The sequence below is a fragment of the Crocodylus siamensis genome, chromosome 6, assembly GCF_052110815.1.
Source record: "Crocodylus siamensis isolate JL-2025a chromosome 6, ASM5211081v1, whole genome shotgun sequence".
Classification (NCBI taxonomy): Eukaryota; Metazoa; Chordata; order Crocodylia; family Crocodylidae; genus Crocodylus; species Crocodylus siamensis.
This window is the reverse complement of record NC_143400.1, coordinates 7,140,082-7,154,456: the sequence shown is the minus strand read 5'-3', so window position 1 is coordinate 7,154,456 and position 14,375 is coordinate 7,140,082. Positions and strand designations below refer to the sequence as shown.

The 14,375-nt window shown below is 63.2% G+C and overlaps 1 protein-coding gene across 1 annotated transcript; it reads left to right on the top strand.

Annotated features, from left to right (window-relative positions):
- Window positions 1-2,182: 2,182 nt before the first annotated feature.
- TESPA1 (thymocyte expressed, positive selection associated 1) lies at window positions 2,183-11,673 on the top strand. The gene is made up of 11 exons (XM_090052062.1): window positions 2,183-2,299; window positions 5,920-6,128; window positions 6,932-6,974; window positions 7,387-7,442; window positions 7,711-7,764; window positions 8,279-8,315; window positions 8,405-8,503; window positions 8,789-8,997; window positions 9,220-10,229; window positions 10,861-10,945; window positions 11,311-11,673. Exons 2-11 carry the CDS (start codon window positions 5,963-5,965, stop codon window positions 11,433-11,435), a joined length of 1,884 nt encoding a protein of 627 aa, XP_089908188.1. The 5' UTR covers window positions 2,183-2,299; window positions 5,920-5,962; the 3' UTR covers window positions 11,436-11,673.
- The last annotated feature ends 2,702 nt before the right edge of the window (window positions 11,674-14,375 follow it).

The following is a 14,375-nucleotide window of genomic DNA, read 5'->3' as shown; positions in this document are numbered from 1 at the left end:
AAGTGACAGCCTCCCAAACCTGGGGGTCAGGGGGCTGCTGGGCACACGGTGCAGCCCAGCCTGCTCTGGCTCAGAGAGGGGGCATCAGGGCCCTGCAGCAGCCTGCATGCCAGCGTTGGCCCATCACTTATTCATGCAGCGGTGAGGCTGGGGCCTCTCACGTGCCATCACTGCTCAGCTAAATAGGTCACTGAGCTGCAGGGTCTGCTGTACTAGTGGGGTAGGGGCCTTGTCCCCACCATCATGGCACCCACATGGTCCCCACCCCTGCAACCCGGGACCAGGGCATCGTCACGTAGCCGCTAGGTGCTGCGGGGCCCAGAGCCCCGGGATCCCCCAGCACGGCGGGAACACACATATGCATGCATGCACACATGCACCCAGAGGCAGGAGGAAGTGGGGAAAGCCTGGTGCCGTGTGTGCTTCCATGTCCACACAGCCTATGGGACAGCACAGCTCGCCTCTCAGCCCCAAGCCAGCCTTTCCCTTCCCCCAGCCCAGCCACATCCACCTCACCCCCCACAACCTGTCCCACAGCCCCTGTCTGCTCCACTCGATGCATTGCCCCGGATCATCCTCCCAGAGGATCCAGCACTGAGAGGGCCCCAGAAATAACCAGATGTGGGTTTACAGCAGGCCCCATGCAACCTCCCCTCTGCTGCTGCAGACAGCCAGGCCTGCCCTGCTCTGCTCATGGCTTTGAATAATTGATGCAAGGAGGATGTATGGAAGAGGTGCTGAGCTCCAGGCCGAGAGCCGCGATCTTCCTGCAAGCTTCCTGCTCCAGGCATCTCCGCCCAGCTTCAGACTCTGCTCAGCCCCGTCAAGGGGAAACCAGCCTACTACTGCCACCATTTTGGGCCTGAACAGCCCCAAGCAGCTTCTCTCTGGTCTTCTGCTGAGAAGACAATCAGGGAAAACTTTCCGGGCATCTGGAGGTCCCCAGCTGAGGCCCCCTGGCTTTGGGGTCTGGGGACTCCCCGGATGCATAAGGTCCCTGGTCTTGGGAGTCTGCCCACAGCTTGCGTCCTGGCTGGGGCTGCACGGGGCCAAGGCGTGGGCACGGCTCGGCACTGTCACAGCTCAGCGGCACTGCCCACGCCCAGGCGCGCCGAGGCCTTGGCTGCGTGGGCGAGGCAGGGAGGAGCAGGTGATGCTCCGGGCTGGTGTCTCCATGCCTGGCCCTGTGGACAGCTCTGGGAAGCCGCGGTGCATAATGAAGCCCTGCGCTTTGCTGACATCCAGGGCAAAGACTGGGCCTCTCCACTTCCAGGCCACTGTGCATGGCCCTATGTCCCTTGGGTCCCCGTGCTCATGCACCCACATCAATCAGCAAGCAGGCCCTGCTCTCCCTGCCCCCCCGCAGCCTCTCGGCTCAGCTTTGCCCTGAGAGTTTGCAAGAGTTTCTGGTTGAGTCTCATCGAAACCCCCTGCTCCGGTCCACACGCATCTGTGCCCCAACCGGTTTGGGGAACCATCTCAATTCAGTGCAGCTGTGGCCGGGCGCAGAGATACTGCATCTCTTTGTGCTGTCCTGCTCTCATGCCGTGGCAGGCACCCGGCTGGTGGGCCAGCAAAGTCACGGCCGCGTCCTGCTGCCACGGGGGCCAGGTGTCCATCTGCACGGCTCCCTCTGATCCCTTCTCCCCAGGCCGGGCTCTGATGGGAGCAGCTAAGCAAAGCCGGGGCGCAGGTGGAGGGCCTTCTCTGCCAGCCGGACTTGAGGACCCAGCTCTCTGCCCCGTGGCACCGGGCATCCAGGCTCGGCCCTGCTCCGGCGCAGAGATCAGGACACAGGGACAGAACCTGAGGACGAGTCATGAGATGGGACCCAGGAGCACAGAGTTTCCCTCCTAGCCCTGCCACCAACTGGTGTGCCTCAGTTTCCCCTCTCGAGCAGCTGTTGGAGGGAGAGCACGGCACGGGGTCGGGACCCATTTCAGCTGGGCCCAAGGGGTTGAGCGTGGCCTGGGGGAGCAGAGAGTCAGGACCTGGGGTTCGCTCCCCTGCTTGCCCCCGATGCCTGCGCTACAGCACGGCTGGGCTATAATTAGCTGCTGGGCCAGCCTGGGCAGCTCATTGAGTTTTTTCCCGTCGTGGCAGCGGATGTGGGCCAACGTTTGAGGTCTCATTGTTGATTTTTTTTCATTTCCTCTTCACAACAGCGTGGCTTCCTCCCTGCCTGCTGACGACAGGCGCAGCGGGGGCCGGCAGGCACACGGCACTGTGTTGCGCCAAGGACCCCGGCTAACGGATCCTCCTCCCGCCTACCCTGGCCACGCTGGCGCCCCACGTCCCGGTGAGTGCGGCCCCCATAAAGCCACCTGTCACGTCCGCCGTGGCACCTGCTCTGAGCGCCAGCGGGCTGAGGGAAGCGAGGGAACCTGGGGCTCGGCCTGGGGGCAAGGGGGCAGACGACAGAGCCGGTGATGGATGGTGAGACAGCCCCAGGACCCCGTCTGGGTGAGGTGGGGCGGGAGAGACCCGGAAGGGAAATTTTTGCTCCGGAGGATGAGAGGAGGCCCGGGGCCATGGCAGCCCCCCTGGTGCACCAGCCCCGCCGCGGCTTCCTGGCTGCCACAGGGTGAATCCCACCCCAGTTTCTGCCCCCAGCACAGCCACGTGGCCTCTCTCTCGGCCTGCGCCCAATGCACCCCTCTGGGAGCCAGAGCCCAGGGCTGCGGGGGGGGGGTGTTCTGCTCCCCCCAGCTTGGCTGGCTGGGGGATTTCCAGATGAGGTTTCCCACCCTGGATGGACCTAGAGAAACACCCCCCATGCTGGGTGACAGCCTCTGGCTCACTGTCCCTAGGGCTGGAGAGATTTGTCTTGGGACCCCCTACGTAGGCACATGGCGGGGCCGTGGCCCCAGGGCTTCCCCCGGGGGCAAGGGACGAGCTCCCGGCTGCTGCAGTGCTGGCTGGGGGGTGTCAAACTCTTCCCGGGGATGAGAGCCCCGCCAGACGTGGGCGGGAGTGAAGGAAGGACCTTGGCCAGCTCTTCAGTGTACTTCCCCTTCCTGCCTGGAGCTCGGGACCCAGCCTCCCCGTCGTCACTGCTCTGCAGAGCTCTGGAGGAGGCCGCGGCCCCCCCCAGGGCCCGGGGGTCTGGGCAGCGGGCGCATGTCCCAGCCCGGTGCCGAGGCCAGATCGGAGAGACCAGTGTCCCCTCTGGCCTTGGACCCTCCAGATTAGAGGAGCCTTTTCTGCACCGCCAGCTCGGCTCTGGCCCCAAGCACTGGCCAAACAGGCCCCCGCTGGGAGCCATGGGCTACTGGCAGGAGGCCCTGGGGGCACCCTGCCGTGACCCCTGCGGATGGCGTCCCACTGCCCGCGCATCCCTGGCCAGGAAGGTCCCCCAGGAAGGTCTGGACTTGGCTAGGATCAGTCTAAACATGGACAGGGCATCTCCGTGCCTGCACCTGAATCTCCAGGCTGCGTCCAAGTCTCACTGCAGTAGCCGCCACAAAGCACGGTGGGCCGAGGGCCGCACCTAGAGCCCTGAGGCTGCCAGGATGTGTGCTGAAGGCTGACGGCTGTGCTGGACTCGCTGGCTCACTGTACGCGCGGCCACAGCCATTCTCCTGTGGTCGGTGGGCTGTTTGGTGTGGGGCCAGGTGATTGCATGGGCAGGGGGAACTCAGTGTCCTCGCTTGTTAGTGGATTGTGTGTCTTTAATGGCATCGGCCAGGCATCCTGCACCCCCTCTGCCCCCCAACCTGGAGCATCCCCTGTCCTCCCTGCAGCGGGCAGTCAGAGACCCCCAGCTCCCCTCTGCCTGCCCCCGCCAGGGGCCTTTACACCAGCTGAGCTGGGAAGCAGGACAGAGGCCTCCAGCTGCTGCCACTCAGGGCTGAGATCCTCAGAGACTCCCAGCCCCGGTGCTGAGTGGATCAGGCCGGGAGCAGAAAAGGCCCTGGGGGTGACAGGGGACAAGAAGCTGAAAAGGAGCCAGCGGTGGGCCCGTGTTGCCATGAAGGCTAATGGCATCCTGGGCTGCACTGGTAGGAGCGCTGCCAGCAGATCAAGGGCAGTGATTCTTCCCTTTTATTCAGCATCGGTGAAGCCACATCTTGAGTCCTGCGTCCAGTTTTGCCCCTCCCCCCAGAAAGGATGTGGACACATTGAAGACAGTTCAGCAGAGGGCAAGGAAAATCATTCAGGGGCTGAGGCACAGGGCTTGTGAGGAGAGGCTGAGGGACCTGGGCTTATTTAGTCTGGAGAAGAGAAGACCGAGGGGGGATTTAATAGCAGCCTTTAACTCCCTGCAGGAGAGTTGCAGAGAGGATGGTGCTGGACAGTTCTTGTTGGGGGCAGAGGACAGGACAAGGAGCAATGGGCTCACATTGCAGCAAGGGAAGTTGAGGTTGGATATTAGGAAGAACTTGAGGAGGGTGGTAAAACACTTGAACAGGCTCCCCAGAAAAGTGGTCGACTCTCCATCCTTGGAGGTTTTGAAGGCCCGGCTGTACAGAGCCCTGGCTGGGATGATGTAGATGGGGCTGGTCCTGCTTGGAGCAGGAGGGTGGACTCGATGTGACCTCCTGAGCTCCCTTCCCACCTTCACGTTCACCAATTCTATGATGGGACCCAGCAGCCTGGAAAAGGGGGATGTTATGTGGTCACGGGAGAGACGAACGGCATTGCTCACATTTGCCCGGCAGTAGGGCACTGGCAGCAGTTTTGGGAGCTGCAGCTGGTGCACCGGGCTGGGACTGGACCGGCCCTGCCCCAGACCCCTGGGTCCTGCAGGGATGTCACATAGCGGGAATTTCCGGGGGGCAGGGGGGCCACTGTTTTCTACTCCCTGCAGGGGTGGGCAGCCTCTCTCTGGCCTCCTGGGGGTGGGATGCACGGTGCTCCCCTCTTCCAGGGAGGTCTAGCCATAGAAGGGCCTTGGTGGTGGGTGGGGGGACTGGAGGAGCAGCTGCCCAGACCCCAGCCCCTCTCCCGGGCAGGTGGCCCGACTGCTCCATCCTGCAGCCTGGCGCCTGCCCAGCCCTGCCAGTGCCCCTCCGTCCCACCCTATGTTCACCTCCTTGTGTCAGTGGGGTGACAGGGAGCACTGGGCCAGGCCCTTCCCTGCTGGGTGCCAGGATGCCTCAGAGCAGCCTTCCTCTGGACCTACGTGAGCCAGGGCCTCGCAGCTCCATTGCAGGAGCTATCGGGGCCACCACAGCACTTCCCCCTGCCCGTATCGCAGCTGCCAATGCCTTCCCCTGTGGCTCCATCCCCCCCACCCTGCATCCTTGTGGTCAGGGCAGTGTCCGGGCCAGGGTGGTGCAGGGGGCTGAGCCCAGACCTCCACAGGCTCTCCCAGGCTGTGCACCACATCCCCTGGCCTCCCCTTCCTCTGTCCCGCTGGGCTGTAGGAGAGTGCGGCTCTGTGCCCATCCCCGTGGGCAGGGACAAGAAGGGCTGGGGGGTCCTTTCCGGGTGGTTCAGCTCAAGGATCCACGAATGGGCTGGCCGCAGAGATCAACCCAAGGTGTGACAGTGTCCTGCTTCTGCTGGCGAGGTTCCTGACTCACTCTCACGTGTCAGGCCCCGAGCTCTGCCCAGCCCCAGAGCAGTGGGCAATAATGCTCTGACTGCCAGGCCGTGCTGCTCTTTGCTCCTCTGCCCCCTCAGCTCTCAGACACCACGGCCCTGGCTCTAGCCTCCTGACATGTGGCTCTTCGTCACAGGGCCCACAGCCTGAGCAATTCCTCTGGCGGGGACCAGGCAGGATCCAGGTGGCGCCCAGCTGCCTGGCAGCGAAATGTGCTCTGGTCTGAGTGTGCCCATGACCCGCACGGAGATGAGAGCCACTGCTGGCTCCTTCCTGGGCGGCTCTGGACCCCATGTGTCCCAGCCACAGGGGACGTGAGCAGGGATGTGGATGCAACCTGGAGGGGCTCACTGCTTTCTCATTCCCCTCAGGGCTTCGCCTGCACTCAGGAGCCCCCGGTGCCCACAGCCGGCTATGGAGGGCCCGTCGGTGCTGAGCCCATCCTCCTGGGAGAAACGGAGGGCCTGGGCCTCGCAGAGTCGGTGCTGGCGCACCACTGTGGTGGAGGCCGAGGCTGCGGCTGCCATGCAAGATGCCCCCGAACTGCAGCCCCCGCACCTGGACGATGTCTTCCTGGAAGGTGGGAGAGCAGCAGGGGGCATATGTGGGCACATGTGCCATGTGTTACGGTGGCTGTATGTGCACACGTGCATGGGGGTGTATGCAGATGTAACTGTGCAGCATGTGGGGGTGTGCATGTGGGTATGGTACGTGTAATTGTGGCTGTATGTGCACCTGTTCATGGGTGCACACCTGTCACTGTGCAGGTGTGCACATGCATGTGTGTATGCATGCAGTAGTGCATGTGTGCACATGTCCTTGTGCATGCATGTGGGGATGTGTATGTGTGTGTGAGTATGTGTAAATGTGCCTGCATGTGTACCTTTTCATGCGTGTGTACCTGTTATTGTGCATGTGTACACATGCATGTGTGTATGCATGCATGTGGGGACATGCGTACACAGGTGTGTAAGCATGTGTGGGTGCAAGTAATTTTGCCTGCAAATGCATCTGTTCGTGTGTGTGCACCTGTCATGGTGCAGGTGTGCACATGCATGTGTGTATGCATGTATATGTGTGTGTGCGTGCAGGTGCGCACATGTCATTGTGCATCCATGTGGGGACACATGTGCACACATGTGCGTGCAGGTGTGGGTGCATGTAATTGTGCCTGCATATACATCTGTTCGTGTGTGTGCACCTATTATCTGCAAGCATGTGCAATTGTGCCTGCATGTGTGCACCTGTGTGCCCACAGGTTTTCATGCATGCATGCATGTGCCCACACATGGAATTGTGCATGTTGGTGTATCAGTGCCTGCATGTGCTTGCATGTATGTGTGTGTCTGCTTCACCCCCCTGGGCCTTTCTCTGCCTCTGCAGGAAGCTCATCCAGCAAGATCCAGACCTGGCTTCAGGACTGTGGGTGAGTCCTGCTGCACAGCTGGCAGGTGGCAGGGAGCCACAGGTCGGGGGCCTGGCAGTCCTTTGGGGGAGACGGGGGTTTGGTACTTCCATGAGGAAGCTGGATGCCTGGGACAGAGGAACGGGCATGGCTGGGACCCTGGCTCTGACCTCCCGGGGTCTGGTGCGAATCCAGGCAGATCCCAGGAAAGAGCAGCCAGGCTGGTCGAGCCCAGCCAGGGGGTTCACGTGTAGTCCATCCCCCTTGTCTGTCAGCCCCCATCCAAAGCCCGTGGGGCTTGGGGGTCTTGCTGCATGTCTGGGCTCCTGGGGGCACACAGACAGTGGGATTACAGGAGACCATGGCCCACAGCAGGGGTGCAAGGGGCAGGGTGGAGGGTGGAGGGGCTGGTGCTGATCCTTGGGTCTTTTAGACACAGGTCATCCATGGAGAACCCCGCCGAAGAGCTCAGTGTGCCCGGCCCTTATGGTAGGTGGCTTGGGGTCTTCCCCACTCGGCTCTCTTGGGGGCACGTGAGTCTAGCCAGTCTCAGGCCTTGATTCAGACAGAGCTGAGAACTGGGGGTCCCCGACGGCCCAGTGAGGAAGGGGTCACAGCGGGAGGGGGCACATCAGCAAGGCACGCAGCCTGACTTGCAGCTTAGGTGGGGCTGGGAGGGGGTCCTGGCTTCTAGCACCGAGGGGAGCCCCCAGCCCCTGGCTTGGCTCCCCACACCGACCCCATCTCTCTCTTGCAGGAGGTAGCAGCCATGTCACCAGCTTTGAAGACGACTTGACGCTGGGGGCAGAAGGTACCAGGCCTGCTCCGTCTCACACCTGCCCGGCACTGGGGTCACGGCCACACTGGGGCAGGCCCAGACCCCCCGGCACTAGGCTCCACTGCTGCATAGCAGCTTTGTGCGACCTCCGCGGCCTGATTCACAGCTGGGAGAGCACCGGGTTTCCTGTCCAGCCGTGAGCATGCCCCTGGGCACACAGGAGGAGCTGGCACCCTAGGAGCCAACTCCTTTCACACCCACTGGGTTGCAAGTGCATTTCCAAATGCTGCTTGCTACCAAGCCCCCTAGTCCTCCTGCTAACAGCTACCCTGAGGCTGCTAATTAGTCTTAATTATGATAATCAAGGCTGTATCAGCCCAATCCCACAACCCAGCCTCACTGCCCTCCCCTTTGCTTGCTCTCCCTGGGCTGGCGAGCACCTTGCAGGGACTGGCCCCTGCCCCATGCACCCCCCCGGGAGCTGCTTGCTGGGGTTTCGGGGACACGAGAACCCCTTCTTGCTCAAGGCTTCTCCATCTCTTTCCAGCTCTGCTTCTTCCGAGGAATGACAGAGCCTCTGGCCGGTGAGTGTCTGGGCCCTCCTTTCGCAGTCTGGGGTAGGAAGGGGTCAGGGCTCTCTGTGACGTGTGCCCCCTTGGCTCTCCCCTGGCAGGGCCCTGCTGGAGAACCCCTGGGCCAGGCAACACCTCCACCTTGGGCAGAGCATGGCATCCAGTGCGCTCTCCACTGGCACCAACAAGACCAGCTCCAGGTCGGACCTCGAGGCTGGTGGCGGGGCTGTGGGGGGCATGCAGCCCCAAAGGTGCAAGGCCGGACACGGTGTGGGCTGTGGGTCCTGGCAGGCATGGCATGTGGAAGGCCAGGGACCTAGCATGCGGGGCAGGGCATGGCCTGGGCGTGGTGTGGGCACAGCGGGAGGATGGAGTGGGGTGGGCATGGTGGGAGGATGGAGGGGGCTGAGCAGAGGGGTGCGTGGCCATGGGCACGGTCTATGGGGGTCCATAGTCCCAGCCCCTGGGTCTGCTCCCCCCCGCAGCATCACAGAGATCCTGGAGTGGTGCCAGGAGGATGCAGAGGAGATCCTCTACAACCTGGGCTTCGTGCAGGACGAGCCGCAAGCCACAGCCCGCATCCCCGCCCGGTTCTTCGCTGCCCCCTCCCAGGCCCGGGGCATCGACTTCCAGCTCTTCCTGAAGGCCCAAGTGCAGCGCATGGAGATGGAGGATCCCTGCCTAACGCTGGCTAGTAAGTGACCCATCTGCCTGGCTGGGGGGCAAGCCGCGGCAGGAAAGCTGAGCCCTGGGTCTCAGTGGCAGTGGGGTGTGATGCCCAGGGGTGAGAACAGGCCCCTGGACTCCCATCTGTGCCTTCATGCAGCCTGGGGCAGGCCGATGCCGTGCCTCAGTTTCCCCACCTGTGGGAACCCAGGGACCCTGCACCCCTGACCTGCCTCTCCCCCTGCTCCAGGCCGGTTTCAGCAGGTGCAGGCACTGGCCGTGACCGCAGACGCCTTCTTTTGCCTCTACTCCTACGTCTCGAAGACCCCGGTGCAGAAGATCTCACCCGCCCGCCTTTTCTGGGCCTCCACGGACATCCCTGACCTGCGCGTGGTGCAGGCCAAGCCGGAGGCCCTGTCGCCTGTAGACCGGCTCAAGAAGGCCGTGTCCAAGATGTGCCTGTACACCTCGCCCAAGGCCGAGAAGTCGCCTGGCGGAGAGGCTGAGCGCCACCGCTGCAGCCTGGGCCAAGTGGTGCAGGAGGTGATGGAGAGGGCCCGGGAGAAGTGGTTTTGCTTTGACCAAGCCAACATAGAGGGCATGGAGTGGGCTGCACCCGAGGGGTCCCTGAGCAGGTGCCAGGGCCCCTGCAGGGCAGAGCCAACGGCTGGGGATATTTCACCGCCTCTCTGCCATGGAGGCGAGGCCGCCCCGGCTCCTTCACCAGGGAAGAGCAGGCTCCCTGCAGTGCCGGGGCTGCACTGGGACCCCGTGGGACCAGTGGGCAGCACAGACTGGGGACGCATGGAGGAGCTGGGTGATTCAAGCTACCGGGACACCCCAGGCTGCCTTGCAGGACAGAAGATCAACTTGGGCAGTGCCGCTCTATGGGCCAGCCTGGACTGCCCGTTGCCTGGACTGTGCCATGAGGCCACGGATGCTGGCTGGAGGATGTGGAGGCACAGAGAAGGCCGCGGAGGGGGCATGCCGCCTGACACCTCCAGCTGGGATCACTCGGGTCTCGTGCTGGCCCTGCGGGGCCCGTCAGGAGCTGACGCCAGTTGGGGTTTCCTGAGCACAGACCGGTGCCAGATAGAGGACAAACCTTCATGGGACTCCGGGCAGCCAGTCTGTCCCCAAGCCCAGGAGGTGGCCATGCCCTCCTGGGGGGAGACTCCAGCGTCATGTGCCACAGGTGGCCATGCCCTCTGGGTGCCAGAGCCGTCTCTCCCGATGAAGGAGTCCTTCGAAATGGAAGAGGTGGGTAGTATCACCGGAGCCCAGGGACCTGGCACATCTCCCCCAGGCGTGAGCCGTGGTGCCTGGGTGGGAGCCACGGCCATGCCAGCTCCCAGTGGTGCCCTATCACAGGATGGATGTGGGGACAGTCCCTCCTGGCAGCCCAGAGGAGCTTCTTGGTCAGGGAGGATAGAGGGGGTGTGGGGAGAGCGGTGAGCTGGAGAGGTGCTAGGAGAGTCCCTGGCACAGGTCAGCCGAGGACGAAGGCCGTGGGATCTGGAGCGGTAAATCTCCCCGGTGTGTTAGCAGTGATTCAGGCTGAAGGGGATGAGCGATTTAAGGCTTTAAAGGCATGGCTTCCAGTGGGGCTGGTCTCCCTCCATGGCTGGGGGGGTCTCTGGGGGCTTGAGGGTGTCTGTCCTCATAGAAGCATTTCCCAGGCAGGGCTGGGCACTGCCCACCCTGCCCTGCACACAGCCTCCCCCCGCCCCAGCGTGTACTGATACACGTGGGCACCCCCCACCAAGCCCCCTTGGATGGTACCCCCAGGCCCCTCCAGCACCAGCAGCCCTTCAGGTTGGGCCCTGCCATCGGCAGGCCCTCCTGTCGCCTATCCTGCCCCGCACCCAGCCCTGTGGCTTCTCACTTCCAGGTGCCGAGTGAGAGTGAGGACGAGGAAGACGCGCCCGCGGCAGAGGCCAACCCTTCTGCTCTGGCCCTCGCCGAGCCTCGGAGACGTAAGTGGGCAGGAAGCCCCAGTGCTGGATGGCAGCCTTGCTTGGCATGGGGTTTGCCTGCAGGGTAGGACTGGGGGTCCCACCCCGAGGCTGCTGGGCCTAGACACTCCCCATCTCCCCACCCCCTAGGAACTGAAGATCTTGCTCCTGGGATGTCCAGGCAGGGTCGTCCCCCTCCTCCCCCACCACCCCCTGCTGCAAGGAGCAAGGCTCACAGAGATATAGGACTTATTCAGACCAGGGCTCAGACCCTGTGTCCAGCTCCGTGGGGCCTGAAAGCACATAGCATGGCCCACCCCGTCCGATGCCAGGGGGCAGAGCCAGGCGAGAGGTGCTCGGTGCCAGCACGTATCTCTTTGCTCCAGGTCTGATGCTGCACGCCACCAGCTCCCGCTCCGACAGCAGTGGCTTCGTGGAGGAGCCGGCGCCCAGCTCACGGATCCCCCCCTTCCCCCGGGGCAGGCGGTGTAGGGGCAGGACCCCCAACTGAGAGCCGCACGCTCCACCTGTCCAGCAGGTCCCCTTTGTTTCTGGCCACGAGCTCTAGCTGCCAGCTCCAGTGTATCCCCTGCTGGCTCCCACACCAGGATACACAGAGGTCCCTGCCCCAGGTCCGTGTCCCCCAGGGGACAGTCGCGGTGGCACTAGCACTTTGGAAAGCACAACACTAGGCTGGCTGGAGCCCCGCCTGGGCCCAGCCCCTGCACACTGTAAATAAAAGCACTGGAGAGAGGAGAATCGGGGCACGCCTGCAGTCACGTGTGGCATAGGGGTGGCATTCGCCAGGCCGGGAGGGGTGGGTACCAAGCTACATCTTGCCAGCTGGCAGCACCACCCCACTGAGCTGCCTGGGGCAGGCGGCAGCCCCCAGGTCCCGTGCAGGGACTCTTGGCTTGAGAACTGGGACGCCTGGGTCCTCTTCCTAGCCCCTGCTGGGTGGCCAAAAGCATGCCAGACCCTGCCTCTTCTCAGTGGGGAAACTGAGGCACCAGGCTGGAATAACCAGTGCTGAGTTTCTTTGGGCAGCAGAAGGTGCCAGGGTGCCCACAGGCCACCCAATGACCCCTGGCCCCCGGCCAGGGAAACCACGGACACGCAGACACCATTTACTTCAGGCTATATTGGCAGGGCTGCATGTTGGCATAGGGCGGTCATGGGGGCTGCTGGGGCTGACGGATCCCACGCCGGGCTTCGGCTTCTTAGCACCCAGGCCCCGGGACTGGTGGGGGGGAAGTACATGCCTTGCTTCAGCCTGGGGGACCTGAATGCTCCCTGCCGGGGCACCGTGTGGTCCGTTGACCTGTCTGTCCATCCATGCGGCGCTCTGATGGCACCGGTTGCCCTGTGGCCCCTCGTGAACCCAGCGTGGCTGGATCAGGCCCGTGATTCCAGCCCTGAGGGAACAGCCCATGCCCATGAGGTGCTTTCCTCCACCCCCATTGCCCCACCCAGTATCCCCCTCCTCCAGGGTGCAATGGGCCCAACTCACACCCAGCCGCCAGGCTGCAGGCAGCTCCCAGCAGTGCCAGGAGGACCCAGGGCTTCGTTATGGGGAGAGGAGACAGGACCGAGCCGTGGCCTGAAGGGCCTGGGGTGACCTGGGCTGCGCTCGCTGCCTTATGTAGGCACCATTGGGTGGGAGGAGCTGCCCAGGGTACTAACGACCACGCTAATGAAGGAGGAAACTTCTGATGGGTAAACAGCCCTTAGGACATGCATGGGGAGCAGTACCTTCCTGGGACCTGGGCCAGTGAACATTAGCCACCCCAAAACACCCCGTGGGAACCCTGTGTCTGCACAGCCAAGGTGGGCCAGAACCCATCACCCTGCTCAGGCCAAACCTGCTGTGAGCTGTGCAGGCCCGGCCAGACCCCAGCTCTCCACGGCCCTAGCACAAGAGGCCAGCGGGATGCCCCCGGCTAGCAGAGCTGCAGTCAGGCCTCGTGGAGCAGTTAGTGCTTGTGTCTGTCCTTGCCCGGGGGTCCTGTGTTTTAGTGCCCAAGGAGACATCTAACCGCTGCTGAAGCAGGGTCCCCCAGGGCACTTCCACCCACCCCCGGAGAAGCTGAGCACCGGCGCTCTCAGGTCTCCCCATTCCTGCCGGTCCTGTCCCCCCAAATCCTTCTTGTGGCTTCTCCGCACACTCCCGTGTTTCTCCAGTGCTGCGGTCGGCCCCAGACTGGGGGTGCCGGGGGCCCAGGCCCAGCCCCTGGACGCGCAGCACAGCCTGCCCGGGGCAGGGTTTGATGCACTTGAGTTGCGTGGGCACCTCTGCCCAGGCTGAGCTCCGCCTGCCAGGTTTGGCATAGGGAGCACGCATCCTGGAGGCCAAGAGCTTTGCAGCCCTGGAGCTGGAGCAGGGGATTAGCTGGGGGAGGGCAATGTTTGTGGCTCAGGGGAGGGGGCGGCTGGGATATGCCCAAATCCCAAACACTTTCCTGGACTTGGAGCAAGCCAAGAACCGCGCTGCCTCTGGGCCTGGACCCGAGCTGGCGCTGGTCCCCCCAGTAACTGCCATGGGTGTGGGGGGTGCTTGCTTACAGACCTGCTCCAGGCACCAACTGAACCTGGGTAAATACTGTGATCCTATGAGAAACCCCAGCACCTCCGCCCCTGCCCTGCAAACACCCCCTCCCCTGCTAATCCCTGCCTCTGGCTCCATGTGTGGCATCAGGCAGAGCTCGATCTGGGCCGCGGGTGGGCTGGCCCCAGCCCTGGGGGGGTTTGCCCCCTGCACACAGCAGCTCTGTGCATCCAGAGAACCAGACACCTCCTGCACGGCGACTAGCAGGGCTGCTCTGCTCCCAGGGGACACGCACGTGACGTGCTGGGCTCTCAGACTGATCCCAGGACCCCCAGAGTCTGTGGCAGCGGGTCCTGTCGCCTGGTCCCTGCCAGCTCACCAGCTGGGGCTGCCCTGGGACCAAGCAGGTCTACGTTGTCCCCAGGCTGGGTGCTGAGCTGCATCCAGTGCTCTGGCTTGATCCAAATTCATGGTGAACCCTAGCGCTGCCTCTCTCCTATCCATGACCCTGTCTTAAGCTGCTCGCACCAGACTTTAACCCTCCTTGGCCAGGCCAAGCACCTGCCTCGGGTGGGGTTTTTCATTCTTGCTCTGTTCAATCCCAGCCTGAGCAGTCCAGGCCTGCTGGGGGGGGGACAAACTTAGGAAGGATGTTGCCTGGCCCTTGTTGGAGAAACCCAGCCGTGGGCATTGAATTTTGTGCTTCAAAGGAGAGAGGGAAGGGAGGCAGACTGGCTGCAGGAGCAGTTTACAGGTAGGGGGACAAAGTGACCCCAGCAAGCTTGCCCTGTTGCTGTGATGGGGCCAGCCCCAAAGAGCCTTTCTGGCTGCCCAGAGAAGGGCAAAGGGGTTTCGAGGCTGGTTGATTATCTGCTTGGGGTACAAAGACCATGCTCCTTTCTTTGA

What these genes read in the sequence shown, in the direction of transcription:
- TESPA1 (XM_090052062.1), top strand. Translation starts at nt 5,963, where the DNA reads ATGGAGGGCCCGTCGGTGCTGAGCCCATCCTCCTGGGAGAAACGGAGG. An exon ending in AATGACAGAGCCTCTGGCCG is followed by an intron (nt 8,316 to 8,404) that starts GTGAGTGTCTGG and finishes CTCCCCTGGCAG; the next exon opens with GGCCCTGCTGGAGAACCCCT. An exon ending in TCCCTGCCTAACGCTGGCTA is followed by an intron (nt 8,998 to 9,219) that starts GTAAGTGACCCA and finishes CCCCTGCTCCAG; the next exon opens with GCCGGTTTCAGCAGGTGCAG.